Here is a 20,672-nt window from a genome sequence, read left to right on the forward strand (position 1 = left end):
AACAAGAGTTGAAATTGTGCGTGGGTGCGTGCTACGTTTTTTTTTTTTTCATGTTGTTATGCGCTATCTCCTTGAGTGACGTCGTATCTCTCGCAACAGGTATGGCTCGTGCAATTCATTATTTTTTTTTAACGAGAAGTACCACCATTGCGAAGAACCATTTTCATCTGAAGAAATGCGGAGCTTATTCTTTTTTTTTTTTAACTTTTCGGCTATAGGACAAAGAATGACTTGCAAACTAGGACTGTCTCGGACCGTTTTTACAAAGTACATACCGGTTTTGGTTTGCGTGTGTGGACTTTTTTTCTGTCCCTATTGTCGTGTTTCGTGCTCCGTCTGTGTTTGCGGTAGATTTCTTGTGAGGTGGTGACCTGTGTTGTTGAAGCTGGCGCGGCCTTCGCTTAATTGTAGACTCCTTGTGTAGCTGTTCTGACTATTTTTTTGTTTTTTAAGGCTGGTCATAATGGTGTGCTACTTCGTCGACGTGAGATATGTTGTGTACAACTTTTTTGTATCATTGTGAACATGCACGCGTCTCTTTGTGAGTTCCAACCGAATCTGCAGGTGTGTAAAAGAAATTTTAGCGTGTGCAGACGTATGACATGTGGGACTGCTTAGCGTTGGTGCTGTTGTGTTGGTTTTATTTTTTTACACTTCTTTTAATATACTTAGTGCTTGTCAGTACGGATCCCTACTTCTGCATCTTGTACCCCTTTAGGTTGGTGACCAACGAATCGGGGAACAGAACTGTGGGCATGTCACGACGTCGACCGTTCTTTCGAAAGTAGCAAGTGGGATGTCTCGTGTTTGGAACTGGACTCTTATTTTTCAGTTTGACAATGTTCGCTGCGTTGTTTAAGAACTCATTTTGACACGTGTTCATGATCGTGTACAAATTAACTTGCACTTCTGTTACAGGCGGACAGGTTGTGGCACGAGGCTTTGTACGGGGGTCCTCGAGCGTGTGACCGGCTGTGGTGGTCTTCGTGGTGTTGCTTGCAGTACTGTCATTCGATGCTTTTTTTTTTTCAGACATAACCTTCGATCTCTCATCAGTTAACTAGTTCTTAACTGGCAGACGCCGTTCGGCGATTTCTTCTCGCTGATAGTTCATATATTGTGCATCTCGCGTGCTTTTCACACTCGTTTCGCTACTCGAGACGTCCTCTCACCGATGCCCATGCTTGGTGCTCCACGTTATATACATATTTTTTAAAAGTACGTAAGTCGACTGGGCATTCTTGTCGGTGGTGTTTGTAGACCAAGCGCGCTCCCCGTACGAGAAGCACGCGATCAACACCTCGTGTTGTGTCGCAGCTAGTATAGTCGCACCTCAACATAACGAAAGTGGATGTAACTATATACGAAAAACTTTGTGCCGTTATAATTGTATAACACATATAGATCTGTAATGAATATTGAATACAAAGAAATTAACTTTGCATCACACGTGACTTCATTGGGAGGGACTTTATATACTTTATTTAGTATGGTATTTCTCATTGTGGTGTTGCGATTGATTGTTTGAAGCAACTGTCAGCTGTTAAGGGTTGCCACATCCCGAGTTCTCATCTTCTGAAGGTGTGTTGTGACATGTCGGAGAGATTTCACTTTTCACGCCTCGACACTGCCAGGGCTTTTTTGGTTTTCGAGCAGCCTGCAAGTCGAGTCATCTTCATAAGTATATACAGTTTGCTGGAAAACATGCATATCTCCAAGCCTCCGGCCATATCGCTTAATAAGGGAAAAAAGAACACTCGTAGCTTTTTGTACACAATGTTAGTCGAAGCCATCTTGGGCCACTGCTTTTGCCTACCGGCATTGAAAATGGGCTGTTTGTTGTGCAAGTTTAACGCACGATTGATGGTCGCGTGTAAAATATTTTTTATTGTTTTAACGCCTGGTGCAGCAAAGTCATTTGGGTGTTGAGCTGCGTTGATAGGATGGTTTGTTGTACTGTGCTTAGGTAAAGTGACTCTGGCCTCCTTTGATTTTACTAACTAAAACAGGTAGTGAAATCGATGTGCTGCCGACCCCAGTTTGTACAAATGTGCACAAAATGGTCTGTTTTAACTTTTGTTCAGGTAACTTTAGTCACAGGCTGTCTTACATGGGAGCTTCTTGCCTCCCGTGGCTTTTCACAGTCATGGCTCATATCTAGGAAGTATCACCGTACTCGGACCACTTTGCTTACGTCATGCTTAGCATATTAGTTTAACAAGTAAGGGGTTAAATTTAAGAATGCAGCAACTTAACAGCCCAATCTGGCCTACAATACGAGCAGAAAGTTATTAGTGCCCAAAAATTTTAATGCAGCAATTTTTGTTGCAGTGAGTTAATGGTTGAGCGCCTTGCTTTCATCCTTCATTGTTTTAAAACTTTACACATCCATCTGCTTTGGTACTTTGAGGATTTCGGACAAGGTGATGTCTAACCTTCGATACGAGGTGGATAATATAGATGGCATCAAGAACAGTGTTATCTCAACGACGTTGCCATTTCTGACAATGCGAAAGAACTGGTAATGCAAGTGGTCATGCGGATACATTAGCACCACCTTGTTCAACTTTTTGTCTATAAGAAGTGCTACTTGAGCAAATTATGGAAAGTTGCCTGGAAAATCTTTCTGAGGACATTCGTATGCAGCATCAAGAAAAAAAAAGTGAAGTCTGCGTTTATGGAAGAACCGGAACTTCGTGCACGTAAAACATGTTGCTACAATATTTTCAATTCCCAAGCATCCTTTCGCCTGAACTAACTCAGATGCGGCTTTTGTGTGCAGTTAGAGAAGCGATTGTTCCTGGTAGCTTGTGCACAAAATATTTTACATGTGTTCATGGCACCTTCTGAGCCAGATCAAGCTCTGGAAAACTCTGGATCACGCTTGCCATTTTGTTCGTAGGCATGCGAGTTATATTTAGTTCCGGCTATGCTCGCTTATTCCACTTGTAAAGAATGTTCCGAAGTGCTTTTTCAAACTGGATGTGTCTGTTGTTTTTGTTTGCATCGCCGTAAGTTTGTATGTGTGTGAGTTTCATAGCAGAAACAAAGCAAGAGAGCAGCCTTTTGCATAAATTAAATAAAACAAAAACTGTATTGAGAATTGTAGAGCTGACAAAAGGAATGGGAGGGGAGGGGGGCGTGGAAGGGTTTAACTTTTGTAATAAAATGTTCTTTCAGACTGTGTGACGTGTTTTGCGTCTTCCATGTGTGGTGACCAAGCGTGCACCATGCTTTGTGGCACTAGTATTCACTTCCGGGGAAATGCCAGTAATTCATGTTTGCAGTCAAAGGTGTCTATACAGGTATAATACAGATAGAATTATAAAAGAACAATCATTTTGGTTCATCAAGAAAGGTGGTGTAAATACAACTCATGCCCCATCTGCCTTTGCTATGCACACGCCCTCGCAATTCAAGCACAATGGAACATTGACTTGAACGTTTCAGTAGCAGTCTAGATCAGCTCAGACATTCTTCTGTATGGGTACACGCTGTACTGATTTCTTTCAGTCTGTAAAGCATAACTTTCATTTCCCAAGGGAGAACAATCACTTTTCTTAGTGGAGCCAGTAAGGAAGTGTCACTACAGGCGAAAACGCACGCCCTCTAATCTTCACTCGGAGACCATAAGGGAAAGCTAAGCTAAATGCCAAAACAATATTGGTGCTGCAAATGTGTGAAAACAACTTATTTTATTACATGGGTTTCAGCGTGCACCATTTCTGCTTTTCCTTCTCAGTACTCCCGTCGCCTACTTTCTTTCTTTGCATCGGGTTATGAATGAAGACTGACAGAGAGCATATCCTCTCCAAATTTTTTTGCTCGCGAGTTGGTCGACCTACGTTGCATGTCTGCAAACCTAAAATTATTTTTCGCAGTCCCCCATTTCTCTCTCTAATGAGTGGGGCCATATCACGAAGAAAATGTCAATGCAAAGGCTGACCAAGAATTTCATTGCTATGGTTCTTGGATACATGACATTTGTCCACTCATGACAGAATCTATTGATGCTATGCTAGCACTGTATTTCACCCAGAAAACACAAAATAACGTGTAAAATGCCTTGTTTTTATTATTCAGATGTCTTATAGCTGCCTTGATTAAGAAATGTTTAAGACATAAACAATTAGCAGTAGGTCGGTTAGCCCTGCTAATGTGTTGAAGCGGTGATGCCACTATGTTTGTGGTTTGTACGTTTTTTGCTGTAAGCGGTTCTAATATCCCCAAGAAGCATGATGCATGCACTAAAATTAATTTATTTTCACTAAATAAACTAATATTGCCTTATTTATGTGGACACTTTTCGCTCTCCGTTCCTGGGTGCCAAGTTGGGCGGTGACGTGGCCACATGACCACACAAAGCTGTGACACACATCGTGCTGGGTGTCGTTTGTTCTTGAACAATTGTGCTAAACAAACACCCGCCGAACAAACAACATGCCGACAGTTGCCATGGCTAGCTGCAGCAGCTGCGATGCTTTGCCGGAACTTACGTGGCAGAGCTCTGGAGGTCAATCGCATCACTACAGATGGAAGCATGAGCATATAGACACACTTTTGAATTTAAATTTATTCAAAATGTTTGCTGTGTTCGGTCATTCGTGTATGGTGCCTTTGCATACAGAGGATACTCAGAAGAGGCTCGTTATTGCCTCAAAAATTGATGGCATAAGCCCTTTAAGAATTGGGAATCGAACATCGCAGCGATATATAAAGATTCTATTAAAAGTTCAAAAATTTTTCTGGAAGCATACAAAGAGATGTGAGAAGTGCTCGCAGTTTGAATTTATCATTAATAAGGCGCATACGTTAGAAAAGTCTACCCGTTGGTGATGCACTGGTGTTTCAGTATGTCAACCATCGTCATTCAAGAAAATGAGGTCGGGCTGCCTAATTGCTTAAAGCTTGCATTGCCCGATTGCAGGAGTTTGCAACCTGTGGCCTCCAAAGCAGTATTATGTTGACTCTACGGTATTATGCGGCTCCCAGCACCACCAGCCCCAAACTAAGCTTCCAACAGTGTAAACACCTCCACGACTTTTTGAATCGGTTGGAGATCAACCTTGACGTAGGTATTTCAAAATATACATGATTTCTATGACACTGTTTTATATCATTAATGTCAATCCAACAAAACTTTCTCTTTGCCCGCAAAGCCACCCTTCCCTGACCACCTTTTGCCGTGTGGGCCCCCGTTATGTCGGCTTCATGCAATGGGGCCCTCTGCCTTAAAAAGTGGCCAATCGCTAGCTTAAAGCGTGCATTTCACTTTGACAAGTCAACTGAATGTGTGAGCTATTTTTGAAAAAAAAAAAAGCAAAATGATTTCTATGCCCCCTTGTGCTAACTTCCCTTGAGTGAAACAAGCATGATGTCCCTGCATAACTACATCACTGTTTTCAAAAATGTCACCCATCCTGTACCTTTTAAGAAATGAAATACCTTTTAAGAAATGAAATAGTTTCAAGCAATGAAACAGTCGACGATGTTCATGGGCGTCGGCAAAAGGGACACTTGCCCTCACCCAAGCTACAGCAGTGCTGTCCCCTTCCTCCAGTCTCAATGCAACACTAGTTTGCACCCCTCAAGAGGAAATCCTGCCCACGACCATGATGATGCTCCAGATGAGACCCTCATCCCTGTATCAGTAGGAAGCGACAGATTTGCCAGTGAACAACTTGTAACCAGTGATCAGAAGCATATTCAAAAAGCTTTGTAATGTCTTCCAGAGAAATTGAGTGTCAAGTGCAGAAGCAAGAAAATTGAATGTCATGATAAACACACTTATGTCAGAATATCAGGATACAATAAGTAGAAGTGATATGTTGAAATTTTAACAGCGGAGCTACAAGTACCTTCTGAACAACACTCCATATCTGCTTAAGCATACTCGAGACAATGTGATTCTCTGGAGAATAGAATTATGTTGCCTTTTTTTTATTACAGCCATCCTAAAACCCCTCCGTCATGTCCGCTACTTTTTTTTAGGTGGTGGAAAATGTACTGTGGCCTTTTGGGCCATTTGTTTTGCATAGCACGTAAAACGCATAAAAACTTCATTTTGTCCAAATGCACGGCAGTATAGTAAGCTTTAGTTGGGTACACCGAGGGTCGTCTGTGTGACACACAATGTTGTCCATAGCACCACACAAGATTGCTTTAACTATATGTCGGGGCACACACACACACCAGATGGTTTAAAACCAGTTTGGAAATGGCTTAGCAATGTCGTGATTTTCATAAAGTCAATTACACATATGCATAATAGTATTCCTTCCACGAACTTAACAAAGTCGGACTTCACCAAAAAAAAAAAAAAAGAATTGTTCTTGCAGGATGAATTGAACCTCTTGGTTTATTCAGCAATAATGTAAGCTTGGTCCGTAACTGTGTTAAAATGATATCTGAACATTTTGCATAAAATTGGTTACAGCCTACGGGCAGTCAAGGTATTCCCGATAAACAATTTTATGATTGCTTTCCCAACTGCATCAAATAGTGATACTGTCTTGAAGTTATCTGGCTAAAGAAAGCATTAGAGAATGAAAAGAAAGGCAAGTATAGGACAGCCTATAGTTGTCTGGCAATCTTATATGATATGTGGAGTGTAGCGTCGAAACTGCCATATGATAATGAGAGACGCCGTAGTGGAGGGCTCCAGAAATTTAGGCCACCTAATGTTCTTTATCCTGCACCCAAATATAAGCACACGGGCCTACAGCATTTTCGATGGAGGCGAAAATGCTGTACACACACACACACACACACACACACACACACACACACACACATATATATATATATATATATATATATATATATATATATATATATATATATATATATATATATATATATATATATATATATATATATATATATATATATATATATATATATATATATTGTGGGCTGCCGTTACCGCAGCACAGAGATTGTCCACGTTTGTCGCATGAAACCTTTCACACGACGTTCCCTGTCACTGTGACTTACGGCGGCCAAGGTGTCCGCTTCCAAGTGGGGGGAATCGGCGTGGTCGGTGTGGGCGTTTGTTACTTACATCGTTCTCATCCCTGCATGATCGCAATCACCAACATCCGCTTGTCTCTTTGTCCTCATTGCCACTCTGTGGCATCATCATCGTTATCGTCTGTGTACTGGCTCTGCCAGTTCATTTTGCAAGGTCTTTCCTCAAATAAACACTGACGCAACCAAGAATACCAAGACTTCATGATATATATATTCTTTCTTCACATTTACGTTACAATGGGGTCTAATAACTTCCCCTATACATTCCTTGGCATTATTGTCTGTTAGATCTCATTAATATTGTGTCGAAACATGGAAAAACGAGCCCTTAAGTATACACTTCTTTCCCTTATTCATTAACAAGGGCCTCGTACTGGCACACGTGGTGCCGTTAGGTTGTATACGAGGTCAGCTGCCAGCTCGTAATAAGTTCACAGGCTACGTGACGCAAAACAGGCTCATAAAGAGTGTGCCACCCTCGCCGCCATGGCTACAGATGGCGCTGACTGACACTCCCACGTTTAAATTCACATATAAAACATTAAAGTGGCTGGGGTGATAGCCGCCGTGGTAGCTCAGTGGTAGGGCATCAAACGCGTTATTCGAAGGTCGCAGGTTCGGTTCCTGCCCACGGCAAGTTATCTTTTCACCCACTTTTCTTTCTTCACATTTGCTTTACAATTGGGTCTAATAACTTCCCCTATACATTCCTTGGCATTATTGCCTGTTAGATCTCACTATATTGTGTCAAAACACGGAAAAACGAGCCCTTAAGTATACACTTCTTCCCCTATATATATATATATATATATATATATATATATATATATATATATATATATATATATATATATATATATATATATATATATATATATATTTGTGTGTGTAAGTGGGTGGGTGGGTGCCTATGCATGCGTTTCTTTTTTTTGGGGGGGGGGGGGGGGGGCTCAGCGTGTGCGGATATTATTTTGCGAAAGCCCCACTTACCTCGGGAAGGTGGGGAGGGGGGAGAAACTGGCGTTCGGCGTAGGTTGCCTCCAGGATCAGCTTCCATAGAGAGTCATTGCGGACCACGGAGGCCACAATTTGCTGGCACAATATCCGGTTTGGTCGCTAGAAGATCAATGATCTACGTGGTTGGTTCGCAGAGGTTTTATGACTCGCCCGTTGCTTTAGCTATCGTACGTGATTAGCGATGCTGGTCTCATGCTGTGATAAACTAGCGTCGTTTCTTGAACAATTGAGCCACTCGTGGAATAAATTTGTATCGTCCCACATATTATGGTTTCACGTCCGCCAATCTTCAGGACTGTTATTTTTTTCTCGGAAATCAGGCGAAAATCGGCGGATTTCAACTACGCGTATCATATCTGTATAGAAAATGCCGTCTATCACTCGCTTTAGGCGTGCATGCATCCACCCAGTCCACATACGGCATTTGTCGCGTTAAAAAGTTTCGTGGCATTCGTTCTAAAACCAAAGGGCCGTTCGGCGTGATCGAAGAGGTTTAAAAAAAAAAAAAAAACTGCTTGCCCCCGTGGGCACTTATTTTTTGTCGAAAGCTGTAAGACAGTCGTCCTGTTTACCTGTGTAGCAGGGTACGGAGACAAGGCATAGAGTAATTAACACAGTAAACGGACAAGGCACAAAACACAGAGTGCACAAATGGACAGAAAATACATGACAACCCCTTTTCTTTGCTTTTGTGCCGTGTCTCCGTGCCCTGCTTCATAAGTAAGCATGGCGTTTCAGCTTTACTGGGCAGTTGCTGAACTTCTCCAATAAAACTATATCCCACGGCATTTCAACTTTCACAAGAAAATAAATTACGAAATGTTGCGCTAACAACGAGATCACAGCCCGAATATGCATACCCTACTAGTGTAGCTTCGGTAGTGCTAGCCATAGAGTTTCATTCTTTCAGTGTATGAAACGCTATGGCGCTAGCAAACAGGGACAGACGACGACAATGCGCAAACCGAAACAGTTGTTTCGGTTTCGAGATTGCAGACAAGCGGGCGACGCCCGGTGGGCATCGGCGCAGTCTCTATGACATGGCGGCCATCAGCTGAGAGGCTCTAAAAATGGAAAGTTGCGATATAGCGTGCTGAGATTTGCCGTGTTCCCACGTTCAAAGCCGTGCATACTCTCAATCGTAACGGCGAATTCAGAACGCCATGGCCCACGTACGAAAGCTTAGCATCAGTGGGTTCCGCACGGACGACGAGGAAGACGACCGAAATTCGTTGGACGGTTCCTACAAGTTTGCTTGGCCCGGAGTAGAATCGGCGGCGAACGGTGGAAACCCCTTGGTCTTCAGCGACCCGGTGCGGCTGGAACTTATCATTCGGCACGACATGTATTGCTCGAAAAGGACCTCGCGTAACTTCGGCGACTACGTGCAGAGCCGCGAACTGGGCTTGCAGCACAGGCAACAGCTGAGCGTCAACGAGACGTACGGCACCCGACGACTACTTCAAAACGGCCTGTACCGCGAACGCGAGATCAGCCTGGGGCGCATCAACAAGGTATTCTGCTCGGCGTGGCTCTCGGAACGCCAGATAGTGTTCGGCACCAAGTGCAACAAACTGATCGTGCTCGACTCTGAGAACGGCAAGCTCTGCCAGATCCCGAGCTTGCATAGCTCGCACTCCAGCCCGCCCCCCGAGAACCACTGCGGGATCCACGCGCTGCAGATGAACCCGTCGCGCACTCTGCTGGCCACTGGCGCCCAGCACGCGAACGACACGGCCGTCTACAGGCTACCCACGCTGGATCCCGTGTGCGTGGGCGAGAGGGCCCATACCGACTGGATCTTCGACCTGGCCTGGTTGGACGACGAATTCTACGTGACCGGGTCGCGCGACGCGACGCTAGCCCTCTGGAGGGTGCAGGAACCGTGCGGCTGGCCACAGCAAGGTGACGACGACTCCTCCTGGAGCTGCTCCTCCCCACTGCCGCCTCGCTATCACGCGGTGAGGCCGCTCGCCGTGCGCGGATGCAAGGACGCCGACAAGATACGGGCGCTCGTGTTCAGCCGTCGCCATGGTGATATAGTTGCTCTGTCGCTCAACGCCTACATCCACCAGTGGGACGCTCAGTCGTTGCGCTGGAAGGCGTCTTTCAAGATGCCCTACTGCCAGGAGAACGTTTGTCTCGCGCAGCAGCCAGACCGCAACGTCTATGCAGTCGGGTCCAAGTCGTACGTCACGTTCCTGGACTCTCGTACGCTCCAGCAGACGCAGAAGGTTCCCTCAAAGTACATCGGTTGCGGTATCCGGTCTCTCAGCTTCATGGACGACCTGCTCACCATTGGCACGGGTATTGGTGTGCTGCTATTCTTTGACCTGCGTGCTTACAAGTATCTCGAAGACACCGACCGAGCCAGGTACAGCACCCTAAAGGCCAACAGGGGCTGGGTGCACGCTGATGAACTGTACCGCGAGGTTTTCTGGAACACCGAGTACAATCCGGCCATATACACACACTGTTATGACCCTTCGGGTCTGCGGCTGTTTGCAGCCGGTGGACCCCTGCCTGCGAGTCTTCAGGGCAACTATGCTGGGTTGTGGTATTGAGGGTGGCACAGGTAGTACAGGGCAAAACCTTTGACATCAAGCAATGTTTGGTAGACAACAATGTTTCATGGTGTTACCGAGAAAACTTTTCTTTCAAAAATGGCTGGCCCCGCTTCACACGTTATCTTCCTTGCAAGGAAGGACAATCATCGAGTATTGGCAGTGCTTGAAAGCCCATGGCCGAACTGAATCCCTTCAAATTGTGTCGTGAAATTTGACCTGCTATTGCCATTGTTAAGAGGGTTACGAGCGTGTAACTCGATGCATCCCTACTTTTAGCCATGCTACGCACAAAGAATTCAAGCCTGGGGTTGCTAAGAGCTGCATCAATCTCTAATGTACCCTCGCTTACGGAGCTCGAGGAGGAGTGAATGAAATCGGGGCAGACTACATGATGTACAAGCTAAGCAAGCTGCTTCAATTTCAAAGTTACCCAGTGTTCACAGCATGAAATAGTCACGCTCTCATGGACATTGTCTCACTCACCCTGTGTGTGTCAGTGATAGGCTTTGTCTCAGTCACAGCAACCAGGCTATCAGAGGGCTGAGGGTAAATGAAGCTATGCTGTGTTCCTATGGCTGCTTTGTTGTAATAGCGCTACTGTGTTTCATCATGACAACGTCCACTATCAAAAGTGGCCGCATCGAGCCAAACCTATGAAACGAATTTGTAATTTGCAATTGGATAGAGCATACCTCGGCTCACAATACTTCTCGCCCCGGAAGGAATCTCTGGCTACATCTTGGCCCCAATCGTATATCTAAATGGTCATCCCGAAGTGTTCGTGATCCTGTGTTGTGTTCTTCACTCTGCCCACCACGCTGCTGCAGACATGATATAACCACCCGATGTGCTTTCGGAAGTGAATTGCTGGTTTTGGCATTCGCATGGTCCTAGGCAATGCTCTGTGAACATTTTGAGTATTGCATGCAGCTTTTTTCATGAGCCTAATGTTTGTTCCTGAACGTTTTTTCGTATATCTTCTTTTGTTTTCTTTCTTTTTTTCTATTGTTTCCTTGTGCAACGACTTGTGCAGTCACTTCACAATCTGGCCGTGCACGTGTGGTGGTCGGTGCTATAAATAACGGTTTTTATTTTTATCATGTTTCCTTTTTTCCTCTGGCAAACGCTTTCCACTGGGCACATTGTTCTGCATTGGAGCTCTATTGTCCCAGTGAGTAAATGTCAGCGGTTTAAGTTTGGTTTGGTGTCTCTTAGCCTGTTCCTACATACCTGTCGAGAAGAGTGCTTGGAGCAGACGTGGTTCTGCGAGTGGCAAGGTCCAATGTTTCGAAGAAATGCTCAACAGTGAAGACAAGGAAGCTATATTGTGGAATCCAAGCCACGAAAATGGCAGTAGAGAACCTTCTCAATGAGAGAGATGGGGCTTATGTTAATTATATGCTAATTAAGCCAGCTTGCAGGTGGTAGGCCTGAAGTTCATTCTACCGTCTTAAGTAGCATGCTTTCTAGGGCAGTCATTTCTAACATGGCATTGCATTAAAAATTCAATGACTAGCACTGTTTACATTTATTTGCATGGGACTAGTTTTCTTCCTGTGTGTACGAAATACTGGTTCGATGTTGGGTAAGCGAAGGCATCATAAATCGTTCTATAAGAATTCTGAAAAGCTGCAAGATGAGACGGTTTCATTTACCGATTTTCATTCATGTGGCGGAAGAGTTCCTGAATAACTTTGGTAAGTTATTCATATACATTTATCTTCGCTTGTGCCCATAGATCGGCAGAAAATGTAGCGCTCGCTCAAGAATGAAATTTTGCCCTTGAGACTCGCTCGGATTCAGATTCACAAAATTTTGCTCGGCCAGACTCACTCAGACTCAACGAAATGTAACTCGCTAGGACTCACGGCTCTGAGTTTGAAATAGCCGACTCACGAGTTCATTGACATACAATCGGCTTCTTCGAACTTTGTGTGAATGTTCTTAACATCAATATCTCGCATAATTGGTACTCCACTTGGCGCCTTTTGATCCAGTACCTTCAAATATAAGATATCGGTGGTTGCAAGAACATTTTTTGGCAGTCATGGTTGGCAAACTCATTCATGAATGAACTTGCACAGAATCTGATCGGGCCGTGAGTCCAAGTAAATCCGGATGAGTAAAGTTTGATCGAGTTTGGGTACAGGTGAATTCTGCGTGCAAAATAGATTTTTTTAGTGAGTCTGGGGAGGCCGATCCTTTGTTGCTAACTTGTGGTTCTATCTACTCATCTTCAGCATTACTGTGAGCCTTATATCGGCATATCTGCTCCGCCGCGGTGGTCTAGTGGCTAAGGTACTCTGCTGCTGACCAGCAGGTCGCGGGTTCAAATTCCGGCTGCGATGGAGGCGAAAATGTTGTAGGCCCGTGCGCTCAGATTTGGGTGCACGTTAAAAAACCCCAGGTGGTCGAAATTTCCGGAGCCCTCTACTTCGCCGTCTCTCATAATCAATCATATGATGGTATTGGGACGTTAAACCGCACATATCAGTCAATATATCGGCATATCTCGACACACTAAAGTTGATGCACCACATCAATATTTATTGTCCATGTGGGTGTGCTGCAGGGGTGTGTTTCCATGACCACTTACCAAAGTCTTTCAGGGGAATTTCTTGATAAAAATATCTCCTATGAGTTGCATATTTCATAAAAATGCCCTTTGTGGACTGAAGCTACTAACACCTCGTATTGAAAGTACATCATCAGAAGGCGTATCGTAGAGCACCTAGTTATGTGAGATATTGAGAATAAAGAGCACTGATAATACAGTATGATTTAAAAAGCTGATCTTATGTTAACAGACCCATGAGCTGACTCACTCAGTCTTGGGTCAAACCTTGATTTTGAGTCTGAGTAAGGTGGTGAGCCTGTGTTCGAGTGAGTCCGGTTAAGGAAAATTTTGGCGACAGCGTCCAAGTAAGCACACAGAGAAAATATGTGTCTTAAGTAAGTGGCTCGAATTTTTTTTTTTTCTGACTTGTCGCGAAGTTGGGAAAATGCAGATGTTTCAAGGTTGATTGGTTGGCCCTAATCCACTCTGCTCTCTTCTTGTCTCTCATGGTCACGCCTACCATTTTTCTTTCCATTGCTCGCTGCGTCGTCCTCTATTTAAGCTGAACCCTCTTTGTAAGTCTCCAGGTTTCTGCTCCATAGCTAAGTACCGGAAAGATGCAGCTGTTACATACCTTCCTCTTGAGGGATAGTGGCAATCTACCTGTCATGATTAGAGAGTGCTTGCCAAATGTGTTCCACTCCATTCTTATTCTTCTAGTTACTTCAATGTCGTGTTTCGGCTCCGCCGTTATTACCTGCCCTAAGCAGACATAGTCTTTTAGAACTTGAAGTGCACTGTTACCTATCCTTAAGCGCTGCTCTCTTCCGAGGTTGTTGTACATTACTTTCGTTTTCTGCAGATTAATTTTAAGACCCACCTTTATGCTCTCCTTGAAGAAGAAAGCAGAGTGGATTAGGGAACAAACGGGGGTTAAGGATATCATAGTTGAAATCAAGAAGAGGAAATGGGCATGGGCCGCGCATGTAGCGTGTAAACAGGATAACCACTGGTCATTAAGGGTAACTGGATTCCCAGAGAAGGCAAGCGGGTTACGGGGAGATGGAAGGTTAGGTGGGCAGATAAGATTAAAATGTTTGCGGGTATAAATTGGCAGCAGCAAGCACAGGACCAAGTTGACTGGCGGAACATGAGAGAGGCCTTTGTCCTGCAGTGGACGTAGTCAGGCTGATGATGATGATGGTTGGCCCATTGATCAACCACCGAAGGTCGGAATGAACTGGAAACCTCACTGCGATGTGCTTCATTGTGTTTGCGCATGAAGCTTTTTTGTCTAATTTGATCCATAATATAATTACAAAAGTGTCGCACATCTACAGAAGCTATTTAGTAGTGCTAAGAGTAGAGTTTGTTCATGGGAGATTCGTTTAACCTCATAAAAACAAAGCTTTGTGCTCGTAATGCACACAGGCCTTGTTCATTAGAGATAAACCAGCAAAATAAGGGGAGAGTAAACTCGGTGAGCTGGGTTACATTTGTCATGGAGGAGCACTTATGATTGACATCGAGACCAATGAAAAAGCCTTTACGGCAAAAATTGTATTATTACAGATGGTCACCTGAGAAATGCTCTTAGGGAGGAACGTAGCAGGCAGAATGTGGGATTTTTGTGTGGCAGTGCACCTTTGATATTGCTAAATGAGGTGATAGATGCTACTATGTCGCCTGCATTCATCCCTTGCGTCCCACTTGGAGAGGGACGCTTGTGCCTTTGTGCCATAAAAGTGCATGTCAGTGACACCAAAACATATTTTCGCATATATTTATGACAGGGTCACAGCCAGCGTTTAGTGACTTGAGCTCAATTTACATCTAATCAGTGTTTTTGAACTCTTCTAGACTGGTAGTAATAGAATGATGGTAATTAATTTTTCTGCTTTAATGAGTAATGAGATGTATTAATTTTGTGGGGTAACAATTTAGTAGTGAAATGAATTATATGCAAGCAATTTTGTGAAAATTACTTGTGACCTTAATTATTTTTGACTACAGTGTAGTATGTACGTTTATGCCTTGGCATAAAAAAGTGACCTAGAAAAGAAAAAAAATTTACCAAAAAATAGGGGACCCTAAAGCTTGGCCTTTAGGAGTTGAATGTGGTAGCGATATTCTGTTACTAGTGCTTACTTCAAATACATTGTGCATGAAACCTTTTTGAACTTTCTATGCATCCACTACGTAGCCTCAAGGGAATAGGTGCAGTAGCGTGTGCCTTTTGTAGTAGGTGACCGGCTTTAAACCATGAAGCCATTATGATAATCACCTGCCGCAAGCACAGCAGGCCGGAGACCAGCGGTTCTTGACTCCAGCTGCGTTGCAACACGCTCCGTTCTGGTGGTTTTGGTTGTTAAGGATCGGGTAGCCGAATATCTTTTGAGCCTATTTGAATCTATTCTCCTGTGTTAGTTTGCTTTCAGGGATCATAAAGATATTGCAGCAATGTCCAGGAACTCTCCTGGGCAGGGCAGTTTAGCATGGACAACCTCTCTTTGACCGGATAATCTACCTTTCGGTGTCTTTCTACGCAACGGCGTTTGCAGCATCCACGTTGCGCTGGGGCCCTTGGGTAATGGATCAATCCAGTTGAACAACCCTAAGGAAATTCAGGAGCAGCTCACCGATGTATGACAGTTTGGCCGCGGAGGTATCATGTGCCAGACAAAGATTGTGTAGCCGATCTTCTGAAATGCTCATCATTTGCCTTTATGCTGGTGAGTGCATATATCCCACCTCATCTTGCATGCCCCAAAAACATTGTACGTGGACTCGGAATTGACTTAGAACTAAGCCCGTCTGAGATGCTCGAGAAACTCTCAATGGCCGGGGTAATAGCTATCTACCGGTACAATCGAGTAATAGACAACGTGAGGGTAGTTACTCAGTCAGTCATCGAAACTTTTGCCGGAACATCGTGCCCATCTGAAAGAAAAGCTTGGCCTCTAATCTTCAGGGTGAAACGATTAGCATCGCTTTCCCTGTAATGCACCAGTACTATGGTATTTTGGCCATAGTGCTGGTGGGTGTAAATCTGGAATACGGTGTTGCATTTGTGGTGAGGGTCAAACGCTGATTGCAAGAAATTCTGCCTCTGTGAGGGTGCTCATAGAGCGGATTGTTCTAGTTGTCCCGTTCAAGACAAGCAACTGTTGGAAGTAATGAACAGGCAACGATGCTCAAGGAGAGAAGCAATGGCAGTTGTCAAGTAAATGCCACAAAGTTATGCTGGGATTACCGCGTGGCAAAATGCAATGGCAGATGCTAGTTTTGCCCAAACAATTGAGACTGCAGTAGAAAAGGCAATGTCAAAAGCAATGGACAGGTTATTTACCAGCCCCCCAGAATGCCTGAATCAGATAATGAGCGCTCAATAAACTCAGCAGACAAATAACTCAGCAGCTCCTCCTCGGTAAATTTCCCTGAGACATCTCGGCAGCATGCAGCACAAGTGACGATAGGCTGCGCCCAAAAGACACTAGATAGGTTAACAAGTCTACAGAGAGAGGAGGTTCCCTCCCTATTATTGATCTGAGTGTCAACGCTGACGTTGAAATCGATTCGGGTATCCAGAAATGTAGGTGACCTACCTTAAACCCATCTTCCGTGTCATCGCAGACAAAAGCAAGAAAGGCTCCACCTAGCAAGGTCATACGGGCCATAAAACTAGAGAAGATTGTTTTGACTGTTGGTATATCCCACCATTGAGTCGTTGAAAGTCTTACAGTAGAATTGTCATTCCATTTTTTCAGCTTTCACAGATTTGAAAAAAATCCTGACTAATTATTGTTCCAAGAAACTTGGTTAGCTCGACGTCAGTATTTTCATTTAAAAAAATATACATTATTTTCTCTAGATCTGCCAGATTTTGCCACAAGGCAAAAATAGTGCTTCAGCTTCTGTTGTCAGAGTATGAAATCCTAGTAGTTGCTTTGAGTCTTCCTTCATGTGGAAAATTTTACATAGCAAATATATGTTATCCTTCAGGGGTTCATGGCACAAACCCTTTGGATAGTGTAATTTCTATTAGTGAAAATGATGTCCTATTGGCGGGGGACTCTCATCGCATTACATGGGGCTTAAGGACAAACTCATGCGGTACTCGGTTATGGAACTTGTCTCAGGGTAATAGCCCCTCTTGTCATAACTCAGGTATCACCACATTTATTAGAGAGATGCCTTTCTCATCTTTAGACTTGACTTTTTTTAGATCAGGCCTCTGCATCTCATCTTGGTCGACCGTTGACTCTGCGACTATTAGGGATCACATTCCAGTGATATTAGACATTGTATGCCCACTAAAATAATTTCTTTCTAGATACTCACGTGCCTAATTACAGTACTTTTAAAAGGAGCTTGCGATGCTTCATGGATTCTCTGTCAGAAGCAACGGTAAAGCAAAATGCATTGAGCATTTATTCAATTTTATAGGAGTCACGCAACAAAGTGGAATTTGAGGTTCACTCAGTTGAACAAAAACCTGTGTCTTGATGGTGGAATGATAACTGTACTCGGGTTTTCAGGTGTAGAAAAGCTGCCTGGAAGAAGCTATTACACAATCAATGTCCTAAAAACTGGTCAGATTATAAATACATTGCAGGTACATTTAAACGTTTTGGTAGCTAAAGTAAAAAGGGAGGATGATGAAAAGCATTTCGAATTTCTTTTGAAGTCAATAAGAAAAGAGCACTACTTGTATTTCTGAGACAAAAGAAACTGATTTCTCAAGCAATAAATCCTGAATCCATAGTTTTATCGCCTCATGAAATGAAGCAGTCATTGGAGAGCATAACTCAAAGTTTGGAAAAGCAATTTCCGGCTAATATATAGTCCCTTCAGTAATCTCACAATCAGGTGACAGTTTTACCAAAATATCGATGGAGGAAGTATCAGAGGTTATAAGAAAACTTTCTACGGCAGCTCCAGGCCCGGATGAAGTCGTTTCAGCAATGTTGAAAATTTTATTCAATGAGTCATGGGAAGATGTACTTATTGTAATAAATTATTCGATAAGAGAAGCTTGGATTCCATCTGATTGAAAAAATGCAATAATCATACCTGTTCTTAAATAACCTGGTGAAGGCTACGTTTGAGACAATATCAGACCAATGGCACAAATTTCCAATTTTGTCAAGGTAATATATAGCAATAAAATTTTTTACTGTTCGTTACATGGTGTTTCATCAAGTACTTATAAACAGGAAAAAGGAATTCCCCAAGGTGCTGTTCCGTCTCTGGTACTATTGAATATTTTAATAAGCTCTATCCCATGTGATGAGAATGTTCAGACGTATGGCTATGCTCATGATATCGCGTTCTTATCTCAGCTAATGACATTCAAGCTCCCTATCAAAACCTCCAATTGTACTTATTTGAAATAGTGCACTGGCTCGACACTATTTATCTTTCCCTAAACGTGAACAAGTGTGCGTTATTGGTATTTCTTATACAAGATGCAGTACATATATCCATCTCATACAAAGCTGATGTCATTCCACAGATTCAAAGCATCAAATATCTAGCAGTAATATATGACAGCTCTCTAGTATATCGAAACCACATTGAATATATTGCAGCAAAGGGTGTTCAGACAGTTGGCATACTACAGAGGATAAGCAACAGAAGATCAGGCTTGCGCAGAGCCACATTATTATCAATATACCGCATGTACGTGAGACCGGTTCTAGAATTTGGATGTTTCTTATACTCCGGGGCACTTGCCTGTTAGCTGCGTCCTCTTGTTATTCTGGAGAAGCAGGCACTGCCCATGTGCTTAGGGCTACCTAAATTTGTAGCGAATAACGTTTTATATACGGAAGCTAGAATTTCCTCACTCGTCACAAGATTCACAATATTGGCTGTACAAACATACTTAAGGGCGTTTGAATCCCCTTTAAGGCATAAAGAAACAGTTTTACTGCCACCCGGTTTATTTTTTCAATGTCACTGGCCTAGATTTCACACACCTCAAGTAAAGTTTGTACAGTCTATTTTTAATACACTGTCCGTGCAAATTAGGGAGGTTATTCGTGTTTGTAACTCGAAAGATTCTATCCAAATATACTTTCATGACATTTTCTCTAATAGTGCTAAACACCTACCGAGTAATATGTTAAAAGCTGCTTTACAGGACTAGTACTTGCTAAGAATGCAGGCAAATGTCATCATTGCGACGGACGCTTCACAGAGAGACGAAAAGGGTGGCACCAGTATATTCTGCCCTGTTCTAGACTGGTCCTTTTCTCTCCAAATTCCCAATTTCACACTCATCTTTATTGTTGAATGTTAGCTGTAGCATTGGCCCTTTGAAAACTGATGACATCAATCAATTCCACCATAATAAAAATGGAATCTTTGTCGGTCTGCAGTGCGCTCACAGCATGCAGTAATTCGAAAGTATTAAGTGAATTCGATTCCTGAGCGCCTAATCACTTGACTTTCGTACGATGAAATTGGGTGCCTGGGCGTAGAGGCATAACTCTAAATGAAACAGCAGGTGCACTAGCAAAAGTGGGGTTAGACAGACCAGCTATTAATATTACCCCTACTACAGCTTTTATAATAGTGGCTAGATTTCGGAGGCTAATGATGTGCCAGAATTCCCCACACCATCTTTAAGAATTTCCCCAGGTTTGAACTATCTAATGACACCTTGAAAACCTTCCTAATGTCCTAACAGAGGTCTGGAAGTTTTAATCACTCAGTTATGCCATCGTATTCCTCCATTAAATTTTTAATTATTCAGAGCAGGCTAGACTCCCTCCCCGCTTTGTTCTTTTTGTGGAGAAGAGAAAATGTAGAACGCTTCTTGATCTTTTGTCAAAAGTTGTCAGCATTAAGTAAAATATCTCTACAAACACCATTACTAATCCTTGGATTAGCTTCGACGTCAAATTTACTATCCCTAGGTGCATATAGTACTCTTGGGCACAGCAACGAGAAAGTGTGCGAGTCCGTGCAAGATTTCATTGAACAGTTGAAGAGATTTACTCAATAACCTCAATACCAAAAGGTTCTCAGCTAATCAATGTATGCTACAGGAAAATTCCCTTTTATATCAATCATTTATGATTTGTGTTATTATTCTTCTTGCTATTATTTAAATATATATATATATATATATATATATTCCTGTTTTTTATTAATCTACCCGATTCTTGGCCAATTTTCCAGGGTGGCTGTGAGCCAGAAATTCAGGATCTACATCTCAGGAAATTCAGGATGTCCGCTGGCCATGGGCCTTTGTAGCACGCGTTATTACTGCAATATTTCATGTTACATGGCAAAGCATGTATACAGGATGCATGTGTTTGTAAAACATGAAAGCTACTTTCACTGCATTTCGAAGCAGAGAAAGTTCTTTTCACTGTATTCGCAAGAAGACGGGGGGCCGTGTCACCAAGTACAACAGACTTCCTTTCCAAACTTAAGTGCTCCTTTAGCATTAGAAAAAAAAAGAGTGTGTGTTCCTCGCAAAAGATAGG

General features: G+C 43.2%; 1 protein-coding gene across 1 annotated transcript; it reads left to right on the top strand.

The window, feature by feature from the left end:
* The first annotated feature begins 9,074 nt into the window (after positions 1-9,074).
* DCAF12 (DDB1 and CUL4 associated factor 12-like protein) lies at positions 9,075-11,713 on the top strand. Its single transcript, XM_075873748.1, has one exon. The coding sequence runs from the start codon at positions 9,213-9,215 to the stop codon at positions 10,611-10,613; it is 1,401 nt and encodes a 466-aa protein (XP_075729863.1). The 5' UTR covers positions 9,075-9,212; the 3' UTR covers positions 10,614-11,713.
* The last annotated feature ends 8,959 nt before the right edge of the window (positions 11,714-20,672 follow it).

This window comes from Rhipicephalus microplus, chromosome 9, assembly GCF_043290135.1.
Source record: "Rhipicephalus microplus isolate Deutch F79 chromosome 9, USDA_Rmic, whole genome shotgun sequence".
Lineage (NCBI taxonomy): Eukaryota > Metazoa > Arthropoda > Arachnida > Ixodida > Ixodidae > Rhipicephalus > Rhipicephalus microplus.

What these genes read in the sequence shown, in the direction of transcription:
- DCAF12 (XM_075873748.1), top strand. Translation starts at nt 9,213, where the DNA reads ATGGCCCACGTACGAAAGCTTAGCATCAGTGGGTTCCGCACGGACGAC.